Source organism: Lichenostomus cassidix, chromosome 4, assembly GCF_008360975.1.
Source record: "Lichenostomus cassidix isolate B80296 chromosome 4, HeHo_3.0, whole genome shotgun sequence".
Taxonomy (NCBI): domain Eukaryota; kingdom Metazoa; phylum Chordata; class Aves; order Passeriformes; family Meliphagidae; genus Lichenostomus; species Lichenostomus cassidix.
This window is the reverse complement of record NC_139484.1, coordinates 45,285,844-45,309,168: the sequence shown is the minus strand read 5'-3', so window position 1 is coordinate 45,309,168 and position 23,325 is coordinate 45,285,844. Positions and strand designations below refer to the sequence as shown.

The following is a 23,325-nucleotide window of genomic DNA, read 5'->3' as shown; positions in this document are numbered from 1 at the left end:
AGAGAGTCAAGATTTGTACAGCTGAATATCCTTTCCTCCAAGAAAGAAAATTAATTTTTTTCCCAAATACTTGTGCTGGCCCTTGCTTAGCAAAGCATTTAGAATCATGCCAAAGAAGGACAGTTTTGCAGCCAGTCACCCTGGCTTCCGTGAAGCAACTCTGGGGGAAAACTACCTCTCACCTAACTTTAGCTGTCTAGAAAGTTACACACCACTGGAGCTGGGTGTGTAGGCTCCATTACAGTCAATGAAGAAAGCAAGAACATGAGTCATCCTAAATTATTTCCTTACACTAGACACTTGCTGCCTAACTCTAGTCAGCACTGATTTCCATCCATCCACATATTCCAAGTCTCTCAGACACTTAAGGACATCACTGAGTTTTGACAGTAAGCCACATGGCTGGTAAAACCGATTCCATTGGATGCTGACACATACTGGTGTACTGTGTCTGGCAGGGATGGAGTTTCCTTTCCTCACAGTAGCTCACAGGGTGCTGTGCTTTGTAGGTGTGGCTAAAATGGTGTTGGTGATGTCCCAGTGTTTCAGCTGATGTTGAGCAGCACTCACACAGCATCAAGGCTGTCCCTCCAACCCTCCTCTTTCCCCAAGGCTGATAGGCTGGGTGTGAAAGAGGTTAGGAAGGGGACAGACCTGAAGCAGCTGACCTAAACTGGCAAAAATCATATTCTATGCCATGTGACTTCATGTTCATCACCAAATTCTAAGAGAAAGATGGGTAGGTTTTCATTGTTAAGATACATCTCTTCCAAAGAAACACCCACACATGCCAAGGCCCTCTTTCTCAGAGAGTAGCTGGAAATCATCTGCTGATGGGAGGTAGAGAATAAATCTCCTTTGGATTTTTTTTGCGTCTGTACGTCATTTTTGCTTTTCTTTGATCTCAACTCATGAGTTTTTTTTATCTTACCTTCTCCTGCTGTCCTGCTGAGACAAGGAGTGAGAGACAGGCTTGGTGGGCACCTAGCAGCCAGTCAAGGTTAGCTCACCTCAAGCAGTAATAATAACACCACCTAACAAAGCTCATTTTTCACACACAATCTGATCAGAAGAGACTTGTCCTGTGCAATACAAAATGCTTGCAGGAAGAGAGGAAAATTTCCCAGTGGTGATTTAGTACAGACTTCTCCAGTAAAGGCTTAACTTACCCACCATGTCAAAGAAAAAAGAATCTGTGTTCCCAGAAATGTGTATTTTTATCCCCTTGCTCCTGAAAAAGTTCACATGGATTTCCTCAGAAAATATTGTACAGAACCTTTGGCTTTGTAATGTCTAGCCTGGACATATAAGCAGGGTAATACACATTGAGCCTGAACCTAATTTAAAAAAGCTGAAAACATAAGATCCAGTCTTTAAAAGTGATCCCCAACAGTGTGGGGGCCTTTATCACTAGATGACTCAGAGTTAACTTTTTCACAATTTCAAAAGTCTGCTCTGAAATGAACAGTCTGCCCATTTATATGCTGTTACCAGGAAGCAATTTCTTCCAGGTGTTTGACTCATACTTTTTCTCTTCATTCAAAGCCTCTCTGTTTCTAAGCATACCACCCACACTGATATGAATCCAGGCCAAAATGGAGCTATGACAAGCTTCTTTATCTCAATATGTTCTTCATATCCCTTAGACAGAACTGCTACAAGATTAGGTATACTCTATTGCCAACTTAGTGGTCCAAAGGGGTCTGATGCTTCACAAAATAAGACTGTGTCCACCACTTCCGAAGCAGGGCAGCAGCTGATGTGTAGTCGATTGACCACTGCACACATACCCAGTTACTTGTCCTCCAGGATGTTCTGGAGTTGGTGGTGCCTGTAGCCTTCCTAGGCCACACAGTTTCTATACTGCCAGCTGCCCTCACTGTTTGTCTCTGCCATACTCCACAAAAAAAGAATTAAAAAATTACAGCAGTGTCACCCTATTCCCAGCACCAGCTGACTCTACAGTAAGGTCTGTCCCACCATGCTGTGAAAACATCATTAATTCACACACCAGAGCATACGAAGTCTGGTATGGTTATTTCAAACATAATATCATGTACACAGCTACTAAAATAATGATACATCCCCCAAAGTACTAAAAGAAATTTACAAATCTAACCTGTATTTCTGATTAATATGATTACATTGCTCAATACTTATTTATGCTTTTTTGATCAATACATGCATACCTTAGAGGATTTCAGTTTTACACTTACCATTCTCTTTTCGTAACCTTGATATGAACTTCTTTGGTGGAATAACTCCAACTTTTTTCTTCTGAGTAGCAATACTGTGGAAAAGATCTGCCAGGCAAGTCAAGAGGTTTTCCTTCTTTTTCTGTTGGGCCTTGTATGATAATACATTTTCCCGAAACGGCCGGCAAAAATACAATGCCTGCAGCACGGAGTTACAGTAGCAGGTGTTCCCAAACTGCCATGCAAAATTAAAAACAAGCTTAATCCCTGTGCATCACAATAAAACTAGCTGTTCATTCAAATTCTGACTTCTGTTGCTGCCACAAACCAGCCATTTTGTAATATAGCTGCAGTAGCTGCAGTAGAAATATATTTCCACATCCCTCGTAACACTTCATGGAAAAAACTATGGTGTTTTAAATTAACTAGGATACAAAGTAAAAGTTTCCACTTGTAAGAGAAATATTTATTGTAGTGTATTTCATTAAATTTATTTCCATACCTGGGCTCTATCTTACTGCTCAGTAGCAGAATGACTAATATTTTCAATGGAAAAAATTACTATATCTGTATCATTTCTATGGGAATAAACAAGTGATTAAACACTCTTCTCACTCATTCTCTCCTTGGTCAAATAAAAAAGCTTCTTCTAGGAGTCCCCAATGCAGAATGTTGTACCTAAACTTGTGCATACTTTCATTGCTTCCTCCCTCCCATTTCACAGCTAAAATAGACATTTAACTTTAGTGAATGTATACTCAAATCCCTGGAAATATCCATAGAACAGTAAACTGTTCTCTCTGGGGTTATATGAAGCCATCTTCAAACATCTGATACAGTTTTGCAGCCCACTTTGGCTAAAACTGCAACCTGAGCAGCACTTAAAAAACCCAAAAAATGATACATTAGAATAAGATTGATAAGAGTAGGGGAGAGAGAGAAAAACAAAACAAACAAACAAGAAAAAACCCAAACAAAACCAAGAAACAAAGCAAATTTCACATAACATCAAAGCCATAGTACTGTGCTGCCTAATGAAAATGGTATTTATGGGTTGCATACATATGGGTTGCCTAATGAAAATGGTACTTACGTTGACCAATCCAAAGTAATGTTCATTGATTGGAAACTGCTCTGGGCCAATGTCTTTTTCCAGAGCAGAGGCATTGGTGCCCTGTACAAAAAAAAGGGGAAAAAATCAAAACCCAAACCAAACTAAGAAAATTAAAAGGGAAGAAATTATTTAGATTATTAAGATTCTAAAATAAAATTGTGGACAGTACCAAGACAGAAAATAATTCTTTCCTTTCTACTGTGATTAGCTAAGCTAACTCTGTCTTACTAATAGGCAAGCACAGCAGTCTCATGAGCCAATAAAAATATTTGCAAATCTGGGTAGTGGAACTGGCCTGGCATGGACCCTCTAGTAATGGCTGATTAGAAGTGAACAGGTCACAACAGTGGCTCTTCCTACACCTACCTCCCACTTATTTTTACTGTGTGCATGGACATCTGGATCCCATTACTCTCTTGCCTCACACAAAGATAATAGCTGATCTTAAGCACAACCCTAAAAACGAGTTCCTAGATGTAAGGCAGGTTTTCTAAGCATTACTGAAACTCTCCTGAATCCCTTTTAATTAATCATTGGCCTGTAACAATACTTGGGCTTCAGATTGGCACCTAGTTCTGGTAACAACCTCACAAATGCTAAAAGCAAATGTAATATACCTGTCATTTTGTCCTATCTAACATCAAAGAGCACATAAATCCAAGCACTGTTACATCTATTAGTCACTGCCCCGATGTGGCAAGTCATGTTCAGCTGTATCTTCACTCCAGCAGCAAAGTTGTTTAGGTAACTGCTGGTTGGTAATTACAACCACTAATTTGGTATGTTACCTGTCATTTTGCTATATTAAAATACCCTTTTTATAACAAGTTTAAATTACCGAGCGAGCAAGGTAGATTGCTGCCAAAGCAAATGTCATCACTCCTATAGACATTATAAGCTTGGCTCCATCCTCTGACACCCTCACTTCAGATGCTTATAGACATTGATGCATTCCCCCCCCCAGCTGTCTCTTGAGACTGAACAGGCCCTGCTCCCTCATCCTTTCCTCACAGGAGTGGTTCTCCAACCCCTTAATCATCTTTGTTTCCCCCCACTGGACTCGCTTCAGGAGCTCCATGTCTCTCTTGTCCTGAGGAGTCCAGAAGTGGACACAGCACTCCAGATGTGCCTCACCAGGGCTGAATAGAGGGGCAGAATCACCTCCCTCAACCTGCTAGCAATGCTCTTCCTAATGCACCCCAGGATACCACTGGGCTTCTCATCCGCATGGACACATCACTGGCTCATGGAGAGCTTGTTGTCCACCAGGACCCCCAGGTCCTTCTCTGCAGAGCTGCTTCCCAGCAGGCCAGTCCCCAGCCTGTGCTGGTGCAGGGGGTTATTCCTCCCCAGGTACAGGACCCTGCACTTTCCCTCATTGAATTTCCCTTCTGTCCATCTCTCCAGCCTGTTGAGGCCCTTCTGAAGGGCTGCACAGCTCTCTGCGGTACTGTCCACTCCTCCTAGCTTTGTGTCATCAGCAAACTTCCTGAGGATGTCTCTCTCTTCATCCAAGCCATTGATGAATAAGTTAAACAATTCCCAGTGTTGAAGCTTGGGGCACACTACTAATGTCAGGCTTCCAACTAGATCCCATGTCACTGATAGCAACTCTCTGGGATCAGTGAGTTCTCAGTCCACCTCACTGTCCAGTCACCCAGTCCACATTTCCTGAATTTGCCTATGAGGACATTGTGAGAGACAGTGTCGAAAGCCTTGATGAAGTCAATGTAAACACTTGCTCAGACTTCATCAGCTAAAATTTTCAAAGTAACTGGTAATCAGATATTTAGAATTCTGATGTCCCTACCCCATCTTCTCCCCAAGGCCTAGTTTGTGTTTCCTCACTGCACCTACCATCACCACTGCTTGCCAATTGATTACTGATTCATGACAACTCATTAAAAGAAAATTATTTTAGTCAACAGAATTAGCAGTGTGAAACTCAGCACAGGTGCTCTTTGAGAATTTGCAAGCCTTGAAAGTAAAACATCTCCTATAAGTTGGCAGGTTCCAGAAAAGCTCCAAAGAATTTTTTTTCACATCCCCTTCTCAGATCTTTTTCCATTCTCTCCCTTTCTCCACATACACAGAGTTCATTGCTCAGACCAAGTGTGTGTTATTTCCCAGACAATCCCTTCAAGACTGAAGTACTTTACAAGCATGTAAATGAAGCTTCATAAGGGATATATGTTCTCACCAGGCTCTGCTAAGCCTCAGTGAGAAACTTGGAAAAAAAGATTGATCAAAGCAATTATTGGCTACCATTCAACAGAGATGACAGTGTGATAATTATATAAGTCCCATAAAAAGATTAGCTTCATTGCTTGGAAAGTCAGACTTGCCAAAGATGCACATATTCAGCAAAGCATCTGACATTCCAAGAGAGAAGAAACTGATAGACATGTGCCTATCTGATATTAGCAGTGAAGAAAACAGCCACTATTACCCTTAAAACCTTGTCTGATACAAGTGAAACATGACTACAGAGGATTAATGCAGCTTCTGAGGAAAAATATTTTCATGTTAATACTCATTGTACAGCATTCAGATCAAAGCAAAGGTTTTCTTTGATTGACCTTTTAGCATTACAATCAAGTTCCCTAATGTAAGACTGAAATGGGTGTTTTTCCAGTTTTGTAGGAAGTATTCTCCATGCTGAAATAAATTATCCCGCTAAAGTTTATGGAAATATCTAAACGTAACCTCCTACTCTTTCATAAATTACAGGTTAGTGTATGCTGTTAGACAAATATGATGCAAGTGCTCTGCTAACTAGTTGCTCCTACATTACTCATTTGCCTTTCCTCCAGGGCCAGGGTTTCTTACTTCAGAGGGTGCCAGATGGTTGGACAAATCCTTTCTCGCATTTAAATTTTCTTGTAAATATTGTGAGAAAGAGCAAGAATCAGGATTTACCAAACAAAATTATCACTGAGAACCAAATAAATTCATGTGTACTAACCAATTTTCAGATAAAAACTCTACATTGCATGGAAATGTCCAAAGTACTTGCTGCTGAAAAAAAGCATATGCTTAGTAACATCTCATCATGGAGCTTTATCTCTCCAAAACCAGGCCTTGGCTGTTGCAAATATAAAATGAAGTAATGTGTGCCAGTGATCCAACAAAACAGGCTAAATTCAGTCTTTGGGTAAACTGACATAACTTGCTCAGACTTCATTAGGAGTCGTGCCTTCTTGTATCAAAGGCAATTTCAGTCTGGTTTATTTTGAGGTGTCCAAAAAGATACTGTTAAATCCATTGAAAAAGAAGCCTAGGAGCACAGGTAAGAAGCACAGAGACCTAATGCTTCAAAGAAGGATCTATTTCTTATATGGAGGAAAAAAGGTAGACAGGCAACTTAGTAAAAGTCAAACCATGTCTCATTAAATTTATATTACTTGTTTTGTATACGAAATCTCCTCCGTAAGTAGTTGACATGAGGACAGAAGAAGGAAATTTTTCAGCCAAAGTATACCAGCAACTGTACACCCAAGCGAGCTTTAAAATGGAAAAAAAGTGTTATTAGAGATGTGTTAAAGGTGATTCAGTATTCAGTTTAAATAAACCGTATCAAATATAGAAAACATGTTAGTCTACTGAGGTTAATCTACAGCAAAAGTCAACCATGGCTATTTAACATGGTTTTCAGCATGTTTGTGTTTGTTCTCACTCCCAGCAAGTTATTTTGGTTACTTCTATAGTGAAATCCTGCTCATTTTAATGCAACCACTCTCCATGGTTTTATGAATGCTTCAGCTAGGAGAAATATCCTACTGCAGATGAATCTACTGTAGTTCCACAAAACTAAGCAGAAGCAGCAGTGAAGCTACAGAGCCTGAAGTGAGGAGAGGCTGCATAAGTCAATGAAGTGGGATTTGGGAGTATTAAATAAATTCATATTAGAGTATAGAGACAGTAAAGGAGACTGGCTCCTTCTTAAAAGAGTACACTAATGAAGGAAATGCAGTGAAGTGAGACTGGCTCCTTCTTAAAAGAGTCCACTAATGAAGGAAATGCAGTGAAGTGACTGTGGTAGCCAGGCCTTATGAGAATGAGAACTAGGTCAATGTGGAAACTCCTAGTATGTATTCTGTGGTGTTGGTGAACCTTGATTTCTTAGAAGTTTTACCACTGAATTCAACAATCAGTATTCATCACTTGTAAAATGGCAAAGACACAGCTATGTGCTGGAGACATAGCCAAGCACAGGCCAATTCAGGCCAAGATTTCTACCACAGCATCACTCCAAAAACATTCTGCCCATATGACCTATATTTTGTTCTCTTGTTATTTTGCCCTAGACCTTCCAAAGGATAAGACTGCCAGTTTTCTTTTCAGCTGAAATTTCTGACAATGTTGGTAAGAGTTTCATTTGTGCTTTGCATCACAGGAAACAGATTAAAAAAAAAACCCCTGTATTCCTTTACACTTAAGCATGTAAAAAAAAAAAAACTTCAGGAAAAAACCCCCACCAAACAATAAGATTAGTTCATTAAAGCATATGTAACAAAGTAATCTAAATACAATTATTCTATGGAGGATAAGAAGTGGACAAGACTAATATGAAAGATAGCGTCAACAGAAGACAACAAATCAGACTAAATTTTGTACTGTGACAGAACTATAAAAAATGGCACTAACTTTCTAGAAATATGCCTGTGTTTAAAATAAATTAATATAGTAAAGAAACTAAGACTTTTCACAAGCCACCTATTAAGTGGGTATCACTAAATAAACAGAAACACTGTATGAAAACATAAAATTAATTAAATTTTTCTTTGTACAGAAAAATATGTCTGTACAAAGACAAAATAAGAAATAAGAAATCTCTTGTTCACAAGAAAATCTGGAAAATATAAGGAAAAAACCACATAAAAATTGAACAATTAAAACAGAAATTTAACAAAATATATAAAGAGCAAGAGATTAATAAAGGACGATGGCTGGTCCATGACAAAGGGTTTCAGATCATATGCCTCTGTAGACTAGATTTCTTTTTTCTTAATATTCAGGAAAAGTGGGAGCAACACGATAGAAACAAACTTGTTTCCTGAAGGGAGAAACCGAAGACTTAAGACAAACTAACGGTGATGTTTGGGCTAGTAAAGGAGAAATCAGAGTAAAAATAGAAATGGCTTCAGGGCTAGCCAGCCTAGATTTCAGGATTTTGGAAGACACAGCACATGGGAGGGAAGGGAAAAAGAAGATAAAGAAAGATGTGGAAGGCCTCATGGCCAACAAATGGCAGTGACAGATAAGTCAAAAAAGAGGAGGCAACTGTAAATAAACCCCAAAATTAACTCTCAGAAGCAATATAAAGAAACAAGAGTAAGAGAAGAGCTAACACTATCACAGCGTGCAGCATAAATGCAGCTACTTTCAATAGGTGCATCGCCTGTCACCAGTGCTGGACATTGGCTATCCTCAGGAACAATCTCAGCTTTCAGAGAGATATGGTGAGTAAATGAAATAGCTGAACCAGCCTTCTTAAAAACTCATAGATATTAAATGCCAAACCTGAAGCATTTCTGTAATTTTTAAAGTGTAATTCCCACAAGATGGTTGAACTTAACTACATTAGCTCTCTCTTTGTTCTGCAAAGAAATGTTTTTGTTCTTCCAGCAGAGGTATTTTTTGTCTTAGTTGCCACAAGGAAAAAAGAGGAAAGAGAGGGTGCTGTGAAAACACATAGGGGATCATAGTAAACACCAAAAGGACCTTGACTGACTGAAAAACCACTGTGTATTCATATTTTTGTAGGAAAGATGGTATACCAAAATGTATCTAAATAAATTATTTTTGTGCCTTTTTCCCAAAGAGTATTCTGATTATTAAGGCAAATTCTAAGAGCTTGAAAGGAGAGGTCTAACATTTGTGGGTTTTTTTTGCCAGCTACACTAAATGGTTTCTACATACAGATCTAAGTATCACATATACCGCAAATAACTTCAGCTCTTTACTGTGCGGTAACTAAGAAACAGATAAAAAATTGCAAGACCTGAAATCCTCAACCACTTAAAACCTTGGACTAAATTTTTAAGGCACTCAGTCTTACATAGCTGATAAACTTGGTTGTCTCAAAGCACAAAGCAACCAAGTACTGGAAGTGAGGTTCGTGTGAAGTGTTGCAAGTTCAGTGTCCATATCCATAAGAAATTTAAAAAGAAAATATCTTTAAACTTTCCAGGATTAGACAGCTTTTACTGAACTGCAACTCCATATTCTCTCATGAGTCTGCCTCTATCCCCAGCTTAACTGTTCTTTGACTAGTGGCACTCAGGCTTTTGCTGGAAGAAGTAGCAAAACTATTCATTTTGCCCAGTTTCCTTTTCCAAAGTGCATAGCATCAAGGTGGCTTCAAGAGTAAAAAAAGATTGAGATTTGCTTACAGACTATTAATTTCTTCAGTAACATTTTTTTCTAGGCCACCTAGACTGCATATGTGGTGTCTCAGAGCATTCTAAAAGCAAGGCATTGTCTAAATTCCATCACAGCTGCACCAGCTGGAATACTCTTTGATAACCTAGAGACAGAAACAAGAATATCTTCATTAAATCTCTCTACAAGATGAGTAATGAGGGCTGCAGTTATGTTGCAGGACAGGTTTAGAATTTAAAAAAAAATTTTTTACAATATTTTTCCTTTAGAGGAATTCTGTTCAGAGCTGAGACAAGTGCAAGATTCTGCACATGAAGAGAAGAATCACCATGTACAGAATGGGAAACAGAAGCACTGATACACTGTGGTGTTTAAGTACATAATGTACATAAATGGATATAAATGTATCTACCAAACAGCCAACCAAGGACAATATTTGAAGCTAAAAGAAGATCAGCAGAAGAGAATTGGCTGACTGCTTCTCTGGTTGTCTGGACTTACACTCCACAGACTGTGGCTCTTCAAATCCATCAAAACCTCACCTCCTGTGTGGCACTTGCCCACCACACACCGTTAATCAGGGTCCAGAGTCTGCTTTTAATGTCATTTCTTCCATAATTCAGATTCACTCAGCCTTGCTGAGCTGTAATTAAGAGTTTCCTTTATTGAGGTGTTTAGCATAACCACTGGTTTACTCTTAATTCAGCAACATGAAGCCAAAGACTACATGCATCTAAAAGAAACACACAGTAAACCACACATTGTGTTCATGAATTGTCCTTTTGTGCTTACCTTCTAAACAGCTAGTAAGTACATAATAACCACTTTTGCCATTAAAAGGCATTTATGCGAGAAAACCCTCAGCCATTACTCCAAGTTATACTTTGGAAATTATTAGGATGTTTCTCATTTTGAATATACTCCTCTACCCAATAATAAATATCCTTTGGGGACTTCTGTTTATCTTTTGATTAAGTGCACACTTTCTGTCTGTTGGTCCAGTACCCATTTGTCAGCCATACTATCAAGTTTCTCATTGCTTCAGAAAGTTATTACAATAATTAGACTTCATATTCTTCATACTTATACATATTTTTGTGACTAAATTTTATATGTCATACTGAAATTGTGCACCCTTGAGACTATGCTTCTAAAAACTGCATTGCTTGAACCGTCTAACTAATCTTATCAGTTGTGAAAATTTATTCTCCTTTATCAATCTAAATAGGCTTTCAGATAACTGTTTTATTGTCTGGCATATTTCGCCTTTATTTATGAGAAGATGTAAAAGACGTGAATAAATACACACTGCAGGTTGTCCAAATTAATAAATCCAGTTGAAAGTCATAGTGATCAATTCAGTAACCTAATAATAGTTATTGTATGAAACAGGATTTTACTATTTTTGCAGCTTTAAAATTGTAAATTTTTTGTATCAAGCATTTTCCAAATCTGTTTGTAGTTTCTCTCTTCATTTTACCGATGCCCTATGTTCAAATAAATCCTGCAATGAGTCTCTCAAATCATGCTATTAAAAAGAAATAAACAAAAATATCCAACATTTATTCTTGTTCCTGAATGTAAAGACTCTTAGGCTTGTATATTTTTTCTCCACAGTTTTTAAGATAGTTAGAAACTCTTTCTTTGTTTATTTCAAAGAGAAAGCTGAAATTCACAGGTATTCACATAATTCCTGATTAATTCTGTGAATGTTTTCATGCAGAAAAACAGCTATTTTTATGAAACTCATAACTATGATACTACGAGAAGAAAGAATAACATAATACACCAATAAAAAACCTAAATTAATCCAAATAACTGGAACTTTTTTCCAAAGGATTTCTATACAATGACTACCAGGAGTAACTGTGAGGTATCTCAGCTGATACCTTGTACAAGAGAAATCTGAATGTGTTTAGAGTACTCTGTTTATTAAATTGTCAGAAGTGCTAATTGGAATATTTGAAATACTATTACAAAATTATGAAAGAGGGGAATTAATACCTGTTCTCAACAGAATTCTAAAAGAAAGAAATATGGTCCACAGAGCTTGCTAGCCAGATAAGTATGAATATATGTCAATACATTCTGAAATGGTTAGATATCCTTCACTGCACATAACAGTAATATCCCTAGGCCACAGCTGTAGCATGAGCTTAACTCAGAACTCAAGGCTGTACCTAAAGCTCATCAAGAGAGAAGCATACTGAAGAGGATTTTGGTAGGTATGAAATGCCCAAATGCCTATCTATCTTTAAACCAGCATTCACTACTTGAGTCATTGGGTTATTTAACAGAAAAAATAACCAAAGGGACTACATCACATCCCTAGTTGGTGACTACATTCTACGGGTGTTACAAGGCACTGGCTGTTGGTATTCCCTCAAATAGAGCTTTTCCAGTGTATCTTATGCTTCTCCACATCTATTGTACCTGTCCTACACAAAAGATGACAATTGCCTATTGTATACATCCCTCAGTGGTGAACATGGTGTGCACACAGAGCGAATGAGCTTTTACAGTGTCTGAAGGACAGGTAAATTGAATATTTTGTGGATTAGACCTTCCTTTTCAATGAATGTGGCCCTCATGCCTACATTTCCCACCAATCCTTTTGGACACAGTTGCTTTCATCCCCTCCATCCCTTCAGAAAAAGCTTTAGCTCTTAGTTCTCATTAGAAAAATCAGTGAATAATAACTAGAACTATTGCTATTATTATAACTTAGGGTACAAAACTGGTAAAAGACAATAGAGGAATTTTGTTTAATTCTAGGAAGTTGTGCTAAAAGTTTAAATTCTTGTATTTAAATATTTGCTATAAATAAATGTGCCAAGTGGAAACTTCCTCAGCCAAATATTTTTTTCTTACTGGCTAGCTCCTACTGTGTCTGTCTCAGCATCTGAGAGCTCGTCCAGTGATACATAGTACTAAATATCTTTTGCAAGCAAGTTAAATACTGTCCCTGTCTTCCTTGTTTTGCTACTTGTTTTGATCCTTCCTGAAAAGACTAACCATCTCTACCACCTTTCGGAGGTCAAAATAACAACGCAAGATACCAAATGTCAGTCAGTCAACTTAATAGCAAATATACATCCAAAAATGCTGGCTAGCCAGGTTCTCTTGAGCTAAATTAATTCAGCTACATTTCAGCCATTTTTTTCCCTTCAGAACATCAGGGCACTTGGACAAAAGCACACAAAAAGACTTAGTCAAGAAAGGACTACCATTGAAGAGATAATCTAATTGCATTCAGGGAGGGACAAGTATTTCAGGACCAATTGCCATCTCTGTCTCTCTTCCACTACTCCCCCACCCCGCCCCAAAAGTCAACCAGAAATCATCGTTGGGATTTTGGGGGCTTTTATTTCAAAAAACAAAACCAAAACCAAAAATCCTCTGTGAACACTCTCAAGTGGAATGGGTAAAAATAAAGACCAGAACACTTATTGTTTTTATTACTGAGTTAAACCAGGTTAAAAAAATGTAGAAACCTACTATTATGAAGCATTATATAGAAAAATATATTATATTACCTAAGAATTACACAGCAATTTCTTAGTCCACAAATTATCAGTAGCTTAGTCTTTCAAGCGCTATAGTATAGTGTGGGAACAAAGTCTGGGAATCAGAATCTTTGTCTGATAGATCTCTACAGATGCCCTAAATCAAACTAGCACTGCAAATATTTAGGTTTTATAAAGGTTCACTTTTATACCTCTAGTCTTCTGGAAGGTTGTCATAGCTCCTTCTAAAGACCACTGAGTTCAAGTCCACCACCTAATCAGAATGGACATTTTTGGAGGAGCCATCATGCAGTGTTGCCAACACTTGCATGAATTTTTTTTTTATTTTTGCCTAAAAGAACTTCCAGTTCCTGTAGGTTATCCAGAAAAGATTAAATGTGACCAACACAATATAGCATATAGCATCTCTAAAAGCTAAGTACACAGACTTCAAGGAATATGTAGCCTTAAAACATCCTTATCATCATTATTGACTTCGCCTTCTGTCACAGTACCATGAGCTAGAATTGCCCTGAATTATGAGTCCTTGTACGCCTTTTCTGCTTGAGACTCTCCTTCTTCCCTTCAGTCTCTCCATCTCTCAGATGCTACTTTTGCAGGATATACTGGCAACGACAGCTGAGCAGCACACCATTACAACAACCTCATCACTTCTGCTGTGAATCTGTTCAGTCTTTGCAAGAAGTGTACTGCATAAAAGTGCATCTGTCTGAAGCAATCAAAAAAGTCAGAATTCCTAGTATTCTATGCCAAGGTGTTACCTCCACCTATGAACCTCCAACTCCCCTTCATGTGGTGCTCTTTTATACAGTTTGCGGGACATCACATCCACCATTAATCAGCAGTAAATACTGGAGCCTGCCTCAGAGAGAAGGTAAGTGCACTCAGATTTTCTCCTCAGTCCTGTACTGTTTCCTGAATCTCTCTTTGCAGTATTCCTGGTCGATTGGACTGGAAATCATTAAGAACAATGAAAAGTTCAGAAACCAGGTCACAGTTGGTGAAGAAAGGTGAGAACTGAGGTAATTATACCTCAAGTCTGGATTTTGTTTTAATTCTTTTAACCCCAGAACCAACTCACCCTCTCTGCATTTCAGACCCTAGTTCAAAGGGAGGACTGAGGTTGAAATCAAAACTATGCATGGGATTTCCCAGGCATCTCGTTTGAAACAAAAGAGCAATCCCACTGAAGTGGAAGTGTGGACACGTGGAAGGGGAGCAGGCTTGCAATCTGCACTCCCTCACCCAGACCCCGCAGGAACCAGGCCTCTGGGGCTGTGCCTGTTGCCTTACCCTAGAGACAGGCTCCATTCTCCAGGGCAGATGAATGGTATGTGTGGCATCAGCAGCACAAGGCATGCTGGGGCACCACATGGAGGGAAGCTGGCAACTGTGTGTAGCTGCTCTTGAAGAACCTGGAAATAAGGGTGAAAAATACAGACTAAAAACCCAATAAGTACAGAAATAGGATTCTTTTCTGTTTGAATTGGGGTGCTTAGCATGCAACTATTTCTTTGGCAAGTTTCCTACTGCCTCACTGTATTACTAAACCTTTAACAAAGTCGGAGCTTTCCCTCCTCCCCACAAGAAGTTTCAAAAACCTAAACCAAATTAGGTCCTCCAAGCTTGTTAGAATTAAAATTAAACCCAAACACATTGCAGAAAGCATCCTTTCAACTGTTTCATGGGGAGAAAAGTAGCAAAGTGAACACAACAAACAAAAATATTAATGTCTTCTTATTCCCTCCTAATTGCCTAGTCTGGTTTAGAGAAAGCTAAGTGATTCAAGAGTACTTTACAAACGGCAGTCCTCTTTGAGCAGCATGCAGTGCAAGTTATACTCTGTTAGCTCTAAAGCCAAGACTTCCTAGAACAGGTACCTAGCATCGGGATCCAAGAGTGTTATTAGGCATCTAAACATCCTCCTTTTCTGTGTCATATGGGGAGCTCCTGGCCCTGTGAGACCACAGGGTGCCTGCCTGAGAGGGTTAAACAGGGTCACTGAGTTAATGTGGATTCAGAACCCAATTTTGGTCCTTTCGCAGGATTATTAGGGCAGGAGGAAGGGCAGGAGGAGGAAGGGCAGGCCACGGCTCCGTCTGAAACGCGCCTCGGCCGGGGCCAGACCCGCTCCGGGGGGGCTCCGCACCGGTTCTGCATCTCCGTCCCTCCCCGGCCCACGCCCGGGCTGCTCCGGGAAAACTGCTGGGGACATCGTCACTCTCCGTCGGCCAACACCATCCGGCACTTCCCGGCGCAGCCTGCCCGGCTCCCCCGCCACCGGGGCAAGGGACGGAGTCGCCGAGGGCAGCCCCCCCAGCCGGCCCCCGCATGGGCTGCCGTGCCTCCCGCCCCCCGCCAGCACTCACCATATTACAGATGGAGGCGATGTTTCTGACAGTCATTAGTCTAAAGGTTGCAGCGATCCCACACCGCCATCTTTATAAGGTGAAAACAGCCCCGCTCATGGTGGGAAGAGCGCAGGAAGGGATAGGGGGCGGCGGCGGCTCCTGCTCCGGGGCTGGGATAACAGCAAGAGGAGGGGACTGCACAGGCACCCTTTGAGCCCGCAGAGCAGCGAGAAGGACAGACTTTCCCGGGCCTCCCTCCTGCGGGCGAGTGACCGGGAGCTTCAGTAGCTCGGGGAGAGCGGCCGCATCTCCGCTCCTTCCGCCTCTGCCTCTCGCACAGTCCGCAGGGCCCCGGGCTCCCGCTGGAGCGCTCAGCCGCGCCTCTGCGCCAGCCGGCACCGCGCTAATCTCTCCCTTCCTCCTCCTCCTCCTCCTCTCCTGGCGGCTGCCGCTGCCGCTCGCCGCTCCATCGCAGCGCCGCGCCCGCTGATCCGCTCTGACAGCGCCGGGGAAGGGAAGGGAAGGGAAGGGAAGGTCAGAGGCAGTGCCCGGCACCGGGCACCCCGGCGGGCCCGGCGGGGCGGCCGCCGCCGCAGCCAATGCGCTGCGGGGCCGAGGGGGCGCGGGGGGGCTGCGCCCGCCGCCCCTCCGATCGGGCGTTCCGAGAGGGGCCGTGGTGCCTCAGTCGTCGGGCCTGCAGTGGCCACGGGGCTGCGAAACTCGGCCTCGGCGAGTACAAAACCATACCGCCGGGCAGTAGGGTGAAGGACAGGAAGGCAGAGTGCAGGCAGGACGACCTGGATCTGTGGCAGTGACGGCGGCACTGCGCTTTGGGACAAGCTCTCCCAACCTAATTAGAGGTACACAGGAGCCCAGGCACTTGCAAAACCCAGAACCGTAGTCTGGAATGTAATTTACTGCCCACAGTCGGTGCTTTGTATTGCCGTTCAAGCAGATAACATTTATCTTCACAAATGCTGTTTTGGGACTGTGTCCACACCACGTGTGCAAGTGCTCACTCGCAAGTTCACAACATGTGGCATTTATAAAACACGGTTAATGTAATAACCTGTTTCACTTCAAACACAAGCAAGTCGAGGCCCGTGCCTTCCTCTAAGGTAGAGCAGTGTGAGTGTATTAAATTTACACTCGTGATAATAGACACATGGTTGTTAAATATCTAACTCGAGGTCATATAGTAAATCTCCAGGAGAAGCAAGAACAGAGTTCAGCTGGGGCAATCCTTATCTTAGAATTCCCCTTTCCTTAGCAGATGTTGCTTTTTTACAGCAGAAGCTTAGGGCCCATTTATTGTTGCTCTGCTATGCTGAGGAAATCATTCAAATGAAGAGAGAGAGCTACTAATATTTCTACAGACACCTCTGCTCCTAACAGCACCTGAAGTGTGACATGCTCATGTTTGGCTACGCATTTAATTTCATTTCATGATGCTAGAATAAAATAATTTCTGCCTATAGAGCTTGGATCCACAGGCTTTATTTACAGGAAGCATTCTAAAGTCAGTATTTTTTTAAATTATAATTTCAAAAGAAGGTCTATGATTACTAGTAAAAATCTGGCATCAGCAGTCCCATCTTAAGACAAATTCCTGCCCTGAGAATACTGTTAGTTAAGTGGCCTCAATCCAGCTCATTGTGGACAAGCGCCCACTTTATAAAAACAGTATCAAATTTGGCATTAGTTGGCATCCTGTTGACAGTTTCAGCAAAGAAAGTCAAAATGGAGATGTCACAGAGACAGAACCTCCTATCTTCAGTAAGTCAGATTAGTTATACTAAATCATTGCAGACATTCAAAATACAGGATGGAGAAAGATTTTTGGACATAATAGAGTGAAGTCCTCAGGGCCACTAAACTGCTTCATAAAACCACTAATCACTATGAGAAAGAGCCATCAAATAACATCACTGAGGAAAAAAAAATCTTTGGAATAATTCTATTAAGTTCATGGTCTTGCAATTATGAGTGAATTTGATCCTAAGTGTTAAATTTGCTTAAACTCAGAGGACTGGATTACACATAATATGACAGGTTTTCTCAACATAACCAGGGAACATGGGAATTAGTCAGGACTGAAGCAATGAAGGTCTGATCAGTCTCCAGTGCATTTCTAAGCAGCCTGGACTGGACAGTACTGCACTGCACCTGATTTTTAAACCCTCATTCCTTTTATTCCAGAAGCCTAATCATGTATTCTTTGCTGCAGCCTGCTTTTTCCAATTTACTCTGGAGAATCATACTTGCTGTCAGTGAAAAGTTATGAAGCAAATTAATGGGTTTGAAAGGTGATTAAAAATTTACATGAAACAAAATGCAGTATCTAATAAAGCCATTTGCCTCACATATGTTTTAATGTCAATAACATTATTTCCATAATACAAACTCCAGAGAAATCACAGAAAGTGTGAAAACAAAAAAGAAAAAAGCGTTATTTTCATAATTTTGCTTTTCTCAAATGCCAATTACTTGAATTCAGGGTAAGTTTTCAGTTGTTTCTGTTCATTAAACTTCTTGTTTTTTACACAAAATTAAATTGCTACTAATTAAGCACTTATTGATTATTCAAGGAAATATTTGTAAATATGTACATACATAATTCTATGAAGAATTCAGTATAATATTACTTAATGCTAATATAAATACTTTCATTTAAAGGTGGACACATTTCATGTCATATTTCTAAAGATTAATAATAAAAATAGGGAATAATATACAAGTATTTATGTGTCAGTTTGACAATAATCTAACACTGGCTTTTTTGCGCTTCAGACATATCAAAACAGGAAAGAGGAAAGAAACTTTCATTCTTGAAATGGACTGGTGTGTGTTTTTATTTTCTTCCGCTGTTGTCATTTTCAGGAATATAAACTTTATTTCTGTAGCTGTTTGAAGATTAAAAAAGTGCTAAGCAGTGCAACAAATGCTAGTTACAAACTTTATAGGAACTGTATAAATAAAGAACAGTGCACAATTGTTTCCACTCTAAAGCATTGCCCTATCTCTTTACAACAAACAACTGACCCTGTGTTTCTTCTGAGTGTTAGACAAAGAGAAGGAAAACAAAGGACTATTTATAACATAAGAGTGCTTATATAATTTCTGTTGAAAGGTCAAAAAATACCTCCTGCATTTAATTTTAGATCTGTCTTGGTCTCATCTGGTTATACACTTGAACATTTTTTTTCACTACATAAAATATGGATCTACTGTAAATATCCTCTTTGGCTAGCAGAGCCATGCACTCCCATAATATTTTCCATCTGACTTTTTCAGAGTACTTTTCAAGCATTCACTCAGACTTGTCAAATTATTGGGTGGCAAGTTAATATTAGCTTCTTTTACAAAGCAAGAAAATAGGCAGCAGAAATTTAGTGACTTGTCCGAAGTTACACAGGAAAGTTGCTAGCAAATCTGAGACTAGAATATCTGCTCATTCTGTGCTACAAAGAGGATACTGCATTTCCTCTCCAGAAATCTTGGAAAATTCCACAGAGGGTTCATTTATGTTTTTCTTGTAATAAACTCGGGTCCAGAAATAGGCAATCATTCGTCAGTTTGCTGAACAAGAGTTTGGATCAGATCAAATTTAGGATATATTTCCAACCAACTAAAAGGTCATTTAAATGGAAAAGGCAGTTAAAACAATACTAAGGTTTTCTGGAAGCATGTAAAATATATGAGAAGAATTATAAGAGAATTCAGATATCTGAAATACTTTCAGTGCTGACAATGTAGGATTAGAATTTTACAAACTTTTATGTTTTCTATTTCCAATTATGTTCTACCAAAACCCAGCAAAATGTCTTTAACAAAGTGGCAAATGTGTAGACACAAGAATGAGAAATCAGGATTTTCCATTAAGCTTGGCCCTCACTGCAGAACAGACTGATGGCTTTAGTAAAATGCCAAATGCCAACTTGCAGTCTGGATTGAATCTGTGGCACATGGCTCACAGCAGGTCCATGGAAACCATTCCAGCCTGCGCCTGAAATTCTAATGGTAAGAGTGAGTTGTAGTCCATTAAATATTTGTGGAAATCCATAGAAAATGTGGAGAGTCTACAACCAAAAAAACCAACCCAACTTTGGAACTACTATTCTTCTTTAAGACTGTCATCTTCAAAGCAACCCCTACCTAACACTTTCAAATTACCTGAGAAATTATTTCTCCTGATTGAAAACATTGTAAAACTTCATGTTTTGGTGACAGTATGACTTCTCAAGATTCTAAAGATAAAGCATGGAAAATAAAACTGCATTAAATTGATCCCTGAATCTTGCCTACCTTTTGCTATTGTGAACATTTTACTAGTTGGCAAGTAGAGAATACCATCTCTTCCTTTTTCTCAGAAATTGTGATTTTACAGAAGAAAACAAAACACATTTACAGCATCTGACCTCATCATTTTTGGCCAGACACCAGATCTGAAAGCCCAAAGACAGCAGAATAAGACAGATGCAAATATATCGATGTTGATGTACCAAAAGCTGACTGAGTAAATCCGAGGGGTCTAATTCTTCTCTAGTGAAAGCCATTAAATTCTATTCTAAGAAGAGGCTGTTAAAGCCTCTGCAGTCAGTTCAATGTGGATAATGGCCTAGAGGTGTGATTATCTCATATCTTACTCCTGTCCTTTTCCTTTTGCTTAATTGTGTTTCTGGTACACTGTGTTAAGAGCTTGGAACAACGACAACAAGAGAACTTCAGTGTATTGCTTTATCAGTTTAAAAAACACTAACCTGACCCACGGTCACTACTCAAATAAAAATATTCCTGCATTTCCAGAAGGTAGAAGCTTGAATAATGGCCTCTTTATCAGGCATTTTATTTAGCAAGGGAGCTCACTGGCAAACAAAATGTGCTTTCAGGTGGAAGAATACTGTTTAAATTCTGATCATACATATTGGTTGGAAAGTGGTAACCAAAAATTTGAACCATAGAAGTAATTTATCAAACAAAAGGAGACTCCCTGAGCAAAAATAAGAGAAACCTGAAGATTCTAACATAAATATATTGCTATTTCTGCCTCTGGAAAGGAAATAACAATTCTGGCTTGCCTTCCCCTTCTCCCAAGATTATATTTATTATTTTTATTCTATCTTACAGGCTCCAATTTTAACTCACAAACATTCTGAAAAAAAAAAAAAAATCCAAAGGACAGATAAGCTGTAAGCAGCATTTAGTCTATTTTCAGTATGAATTTAAAACAGCCTTTTCATTTTATTAAATTGTGCATAAATTAATTAAATTACTTTTTATTACAATACCATCTCAAAGTTTTAACCAAATTGTAGATATATAGTTATATATATATTTATATATACATATGTGTGTACATATGTATATATGTATGTGTATATATATATGTGTGTATATATATAAAAGGTTGTTACATTCTAAAGTTCCAAACCTAATAACATTTATTTAAGGCCATTGAGTACTGTAATTCACCTGCAAAGACTGATGGTCATATTGAGGTTTTACTTTCTTGAATATCAGTGTGGAGAAAGACGGTAAAATTGAAATGGTACATATATGACAATTGTGCATTGTGGTAAACTCATAATGCTTTTAAACAAGTGGTTTTCAAGAGTCTTTCTTCTGCAAGAAGTATGAAACCAGTGACTTTGTGACTTAATTCTTGCATCTGGCAAAGAGAGATTTGACTATTTAGGGCACCACTCTTCAAGATTTGAACAAGTTAATTCAGTTCATCTAACTCCTTAAAAAGCTCAACAGTAATCTACCCTGCTGCCACTTAACTAATTTCAGAATGGCCCCATGATAACTGAATTTCCTACAAGTTCTGCTCATGACCAGGCCTGTATCTCTATTGGTTAGTGATCTAGGTTAATCTCAAAATTAACCTGTACTCAGTTCCACCAATATTGTGTTCTTTCTCACAAGTCCCCAAAGTACCCATGTTGTAGGCAGGCTCAGTGCCCAGCCGAGAAGCTCATTTGGATAAAAGTTACCTCTCACAAACATGGAAACAGCAGATCTGCTCGTAGCCTTCTAGGCAGCAACTCAGTGGTTACGGCATTTTTCCAGGAAATGGGAGAAATAACCTGCAAGTGAAGAGGCTCAAATCCACATCTGACCCTTGCAGTAATTTATTAAAGGACAGTTATTTTATTCTATAGGGAGGGTTTGGAAAAGGGCAGACAGGTCAGGTAGCCTCTGCATTCCTTTTCTTGAAGTTGTGCCACTATCAGACATAAAATTAAGTTTCATGGAACCAGTGAGAAGACAAACAATGCAAACTTTGTATGGGGAAAACAGAAGAAAGCTTGTGAAGGGCAAGAAAAAGGCGTAGAATTATGTGAATTATTAAAATTCTCACCTGGGAGGAATACTGATCACTGGTTTGCTATGGTTTGCTGGTTTTCTTTGTAACGGAAGGGTGAGTTTACATTCTGTACTGGAAAAGAAGAAACCAAACTCTACGTAAATCCCATTGTCATAAGCAGTAAAAATTTAAAGGTTGGATGCCACTTCATCTTTTTGACTACATTACAAAAAGGACTGATCTGACTTAGGTGTCTGATTGTAAAAAATAGTCATTGCAGAGGAACCCACTTGAAATAACTTAAAACTACATGTCTCACAAATTTATCACCAGAGACTAATTTGCCTAGAGACCAGAGATAGGTTTGTAATCTTGATGCAGAGACAATAAACTTAACTGGCACAGGGTTAATCTGCAACAATGTTTTGAGTATCAAGAATTAGACTAAGAAGTGGCATGAAACAATTTTTAGAGTCACTCCTTGATTGCAACTATGTGGCTATTTGTTTCAGGCTGAATTAGATTGTTTAGATGTTGCCAGTAACTTAAATTCGGGGTTCAGATACGGTATAGTGGGCCAACTCGCTCTTTCCACAAACTTACGGGTGCTGTGCTGGTAGCAAATCGACCTGAGACAAGACATTTGTCTCTCGCTGAGACAGGAAGTCATGAAATATCAGCAATATGCACACCTTTTTGAGAAGCAGGGACTTTCATTCAACTCAGTTTGGACAATGCTCTCAGGCACATGGTGTGATTCTTGGGGTGTCCTGTGCAGGGCCAGGGGTTGGACTTGAAGATCCTCACGGGTCCCTTCCAACTCAGTATATTCTATGATATGTTGTGATTCCTACCCAGCAGCTTTGCTGGGCAACATACCAAGTCTCTGTGTTACAAATTACTACTTCCCTGTTTATACTAATCTGCTCGTAGTCACTCCAAAAGCTCTTAGTAGCATCTCCAGCCAGGCAGCACAATTTATCTGGGGCAGAACAGCAGCAGTGTTTTGTGCCCGTGCTGAGCGGGTCAGGACAGCCTGGTGCCACCGTGTCACCCTGACGGGCAGCCCAGCACGGCTGCATGTGCTCTGCGTCAGGGCATTAGCGAGGCTCGGGGCTTTGCCTCTCCATCCTCACAGACGGCTCCTAAGCCTCCTAAGCAGGGCTTAGAGAGAGTTTAGACAGAGATCAGCGGTATTTAGCGCCTCAAAACCGCTACACATCTGCCACTTCACACCGAAGACTCTTTTGTTTCCCTGCGTTAAGGACCTCCGGGCACCCAAACCCGGCCTGAGCAGGGATGACGAGCGCGTCCCTACGAAAGCCTCGCTGAATGAGCGCCGCGGGGAGCGCGGCTGAGCAGCCGGGCCGTGCCGTGCCGTCCCTCAGCTCCGGCCGTGCCCGGCTCCAGGCCGCCTCAGGGCCCTCTGCCCCAGCGGGCTTCT

The 23,325-nt window shown here is 40.1% G+C and overlaps 1 protein-coding gene and 1 long non-coding RNA gene across 4 annotated transcripts in view; both read right to left on the bottom strand.

The window, feature by feature from the left end:
- Positions 1-16,153, bottom strand: part of USP46 (ubiquitin specific peptidase 46) — a 31,985-nt gene extending 15,832 nt beyond the window's left edge. Inside the window, exons 1-5 of one of the 3 annotated variants that reach the window (XM_085058968.1) lie at positions 15,590-16,153; positions 15,101-15,199; positions 14,514-14,635; positions 3,289-3,369; positions 2,217-2,430 (exon numbers count right to left, since the gene is read on the bottom strand). In XM_085058968.1, the coding sequence (XP_084915094.1) occupies positions 2,217-2,430; positions 3,289-3,369; positions 14,514-14,635; positions 15,101-15,107 (424 nt within the window). In that variant the 5' untranslated portion in view covers positions 15,108-15,199; positions 15,590-16,153. The remainder of the gene's footprint in view (positions 1-2,216; positions 2,431-3,288; positions 3,370-14,513; positions 14,636-15,100; positions 15,200-15,589) is intronic. The other 2 variants (XM_085058969.1, XM_085058970.1) reach the window with 2 other exon arrangements.
- Positions 16,154-17,921: 1,768 nt separating this feature from the next.
- LOC146438374 (uncharacterized) lies at positions 17,922-23,306 on the bottom strand. The gene is made up of 3 exons (XR_014851750.1): positions 22,819-23,306; positions 21,936-22,013; positions 17,922-21,660 (listed from the first exon to the last, which is right to left on the bottom strand). It is a non-coding gene; the product is annotated as an uncharacterized LOC146438374 (long non-coding RNA).
- Between the last annotated feature and the right edge of the window lie 19 nt (positions 23,307-23,325).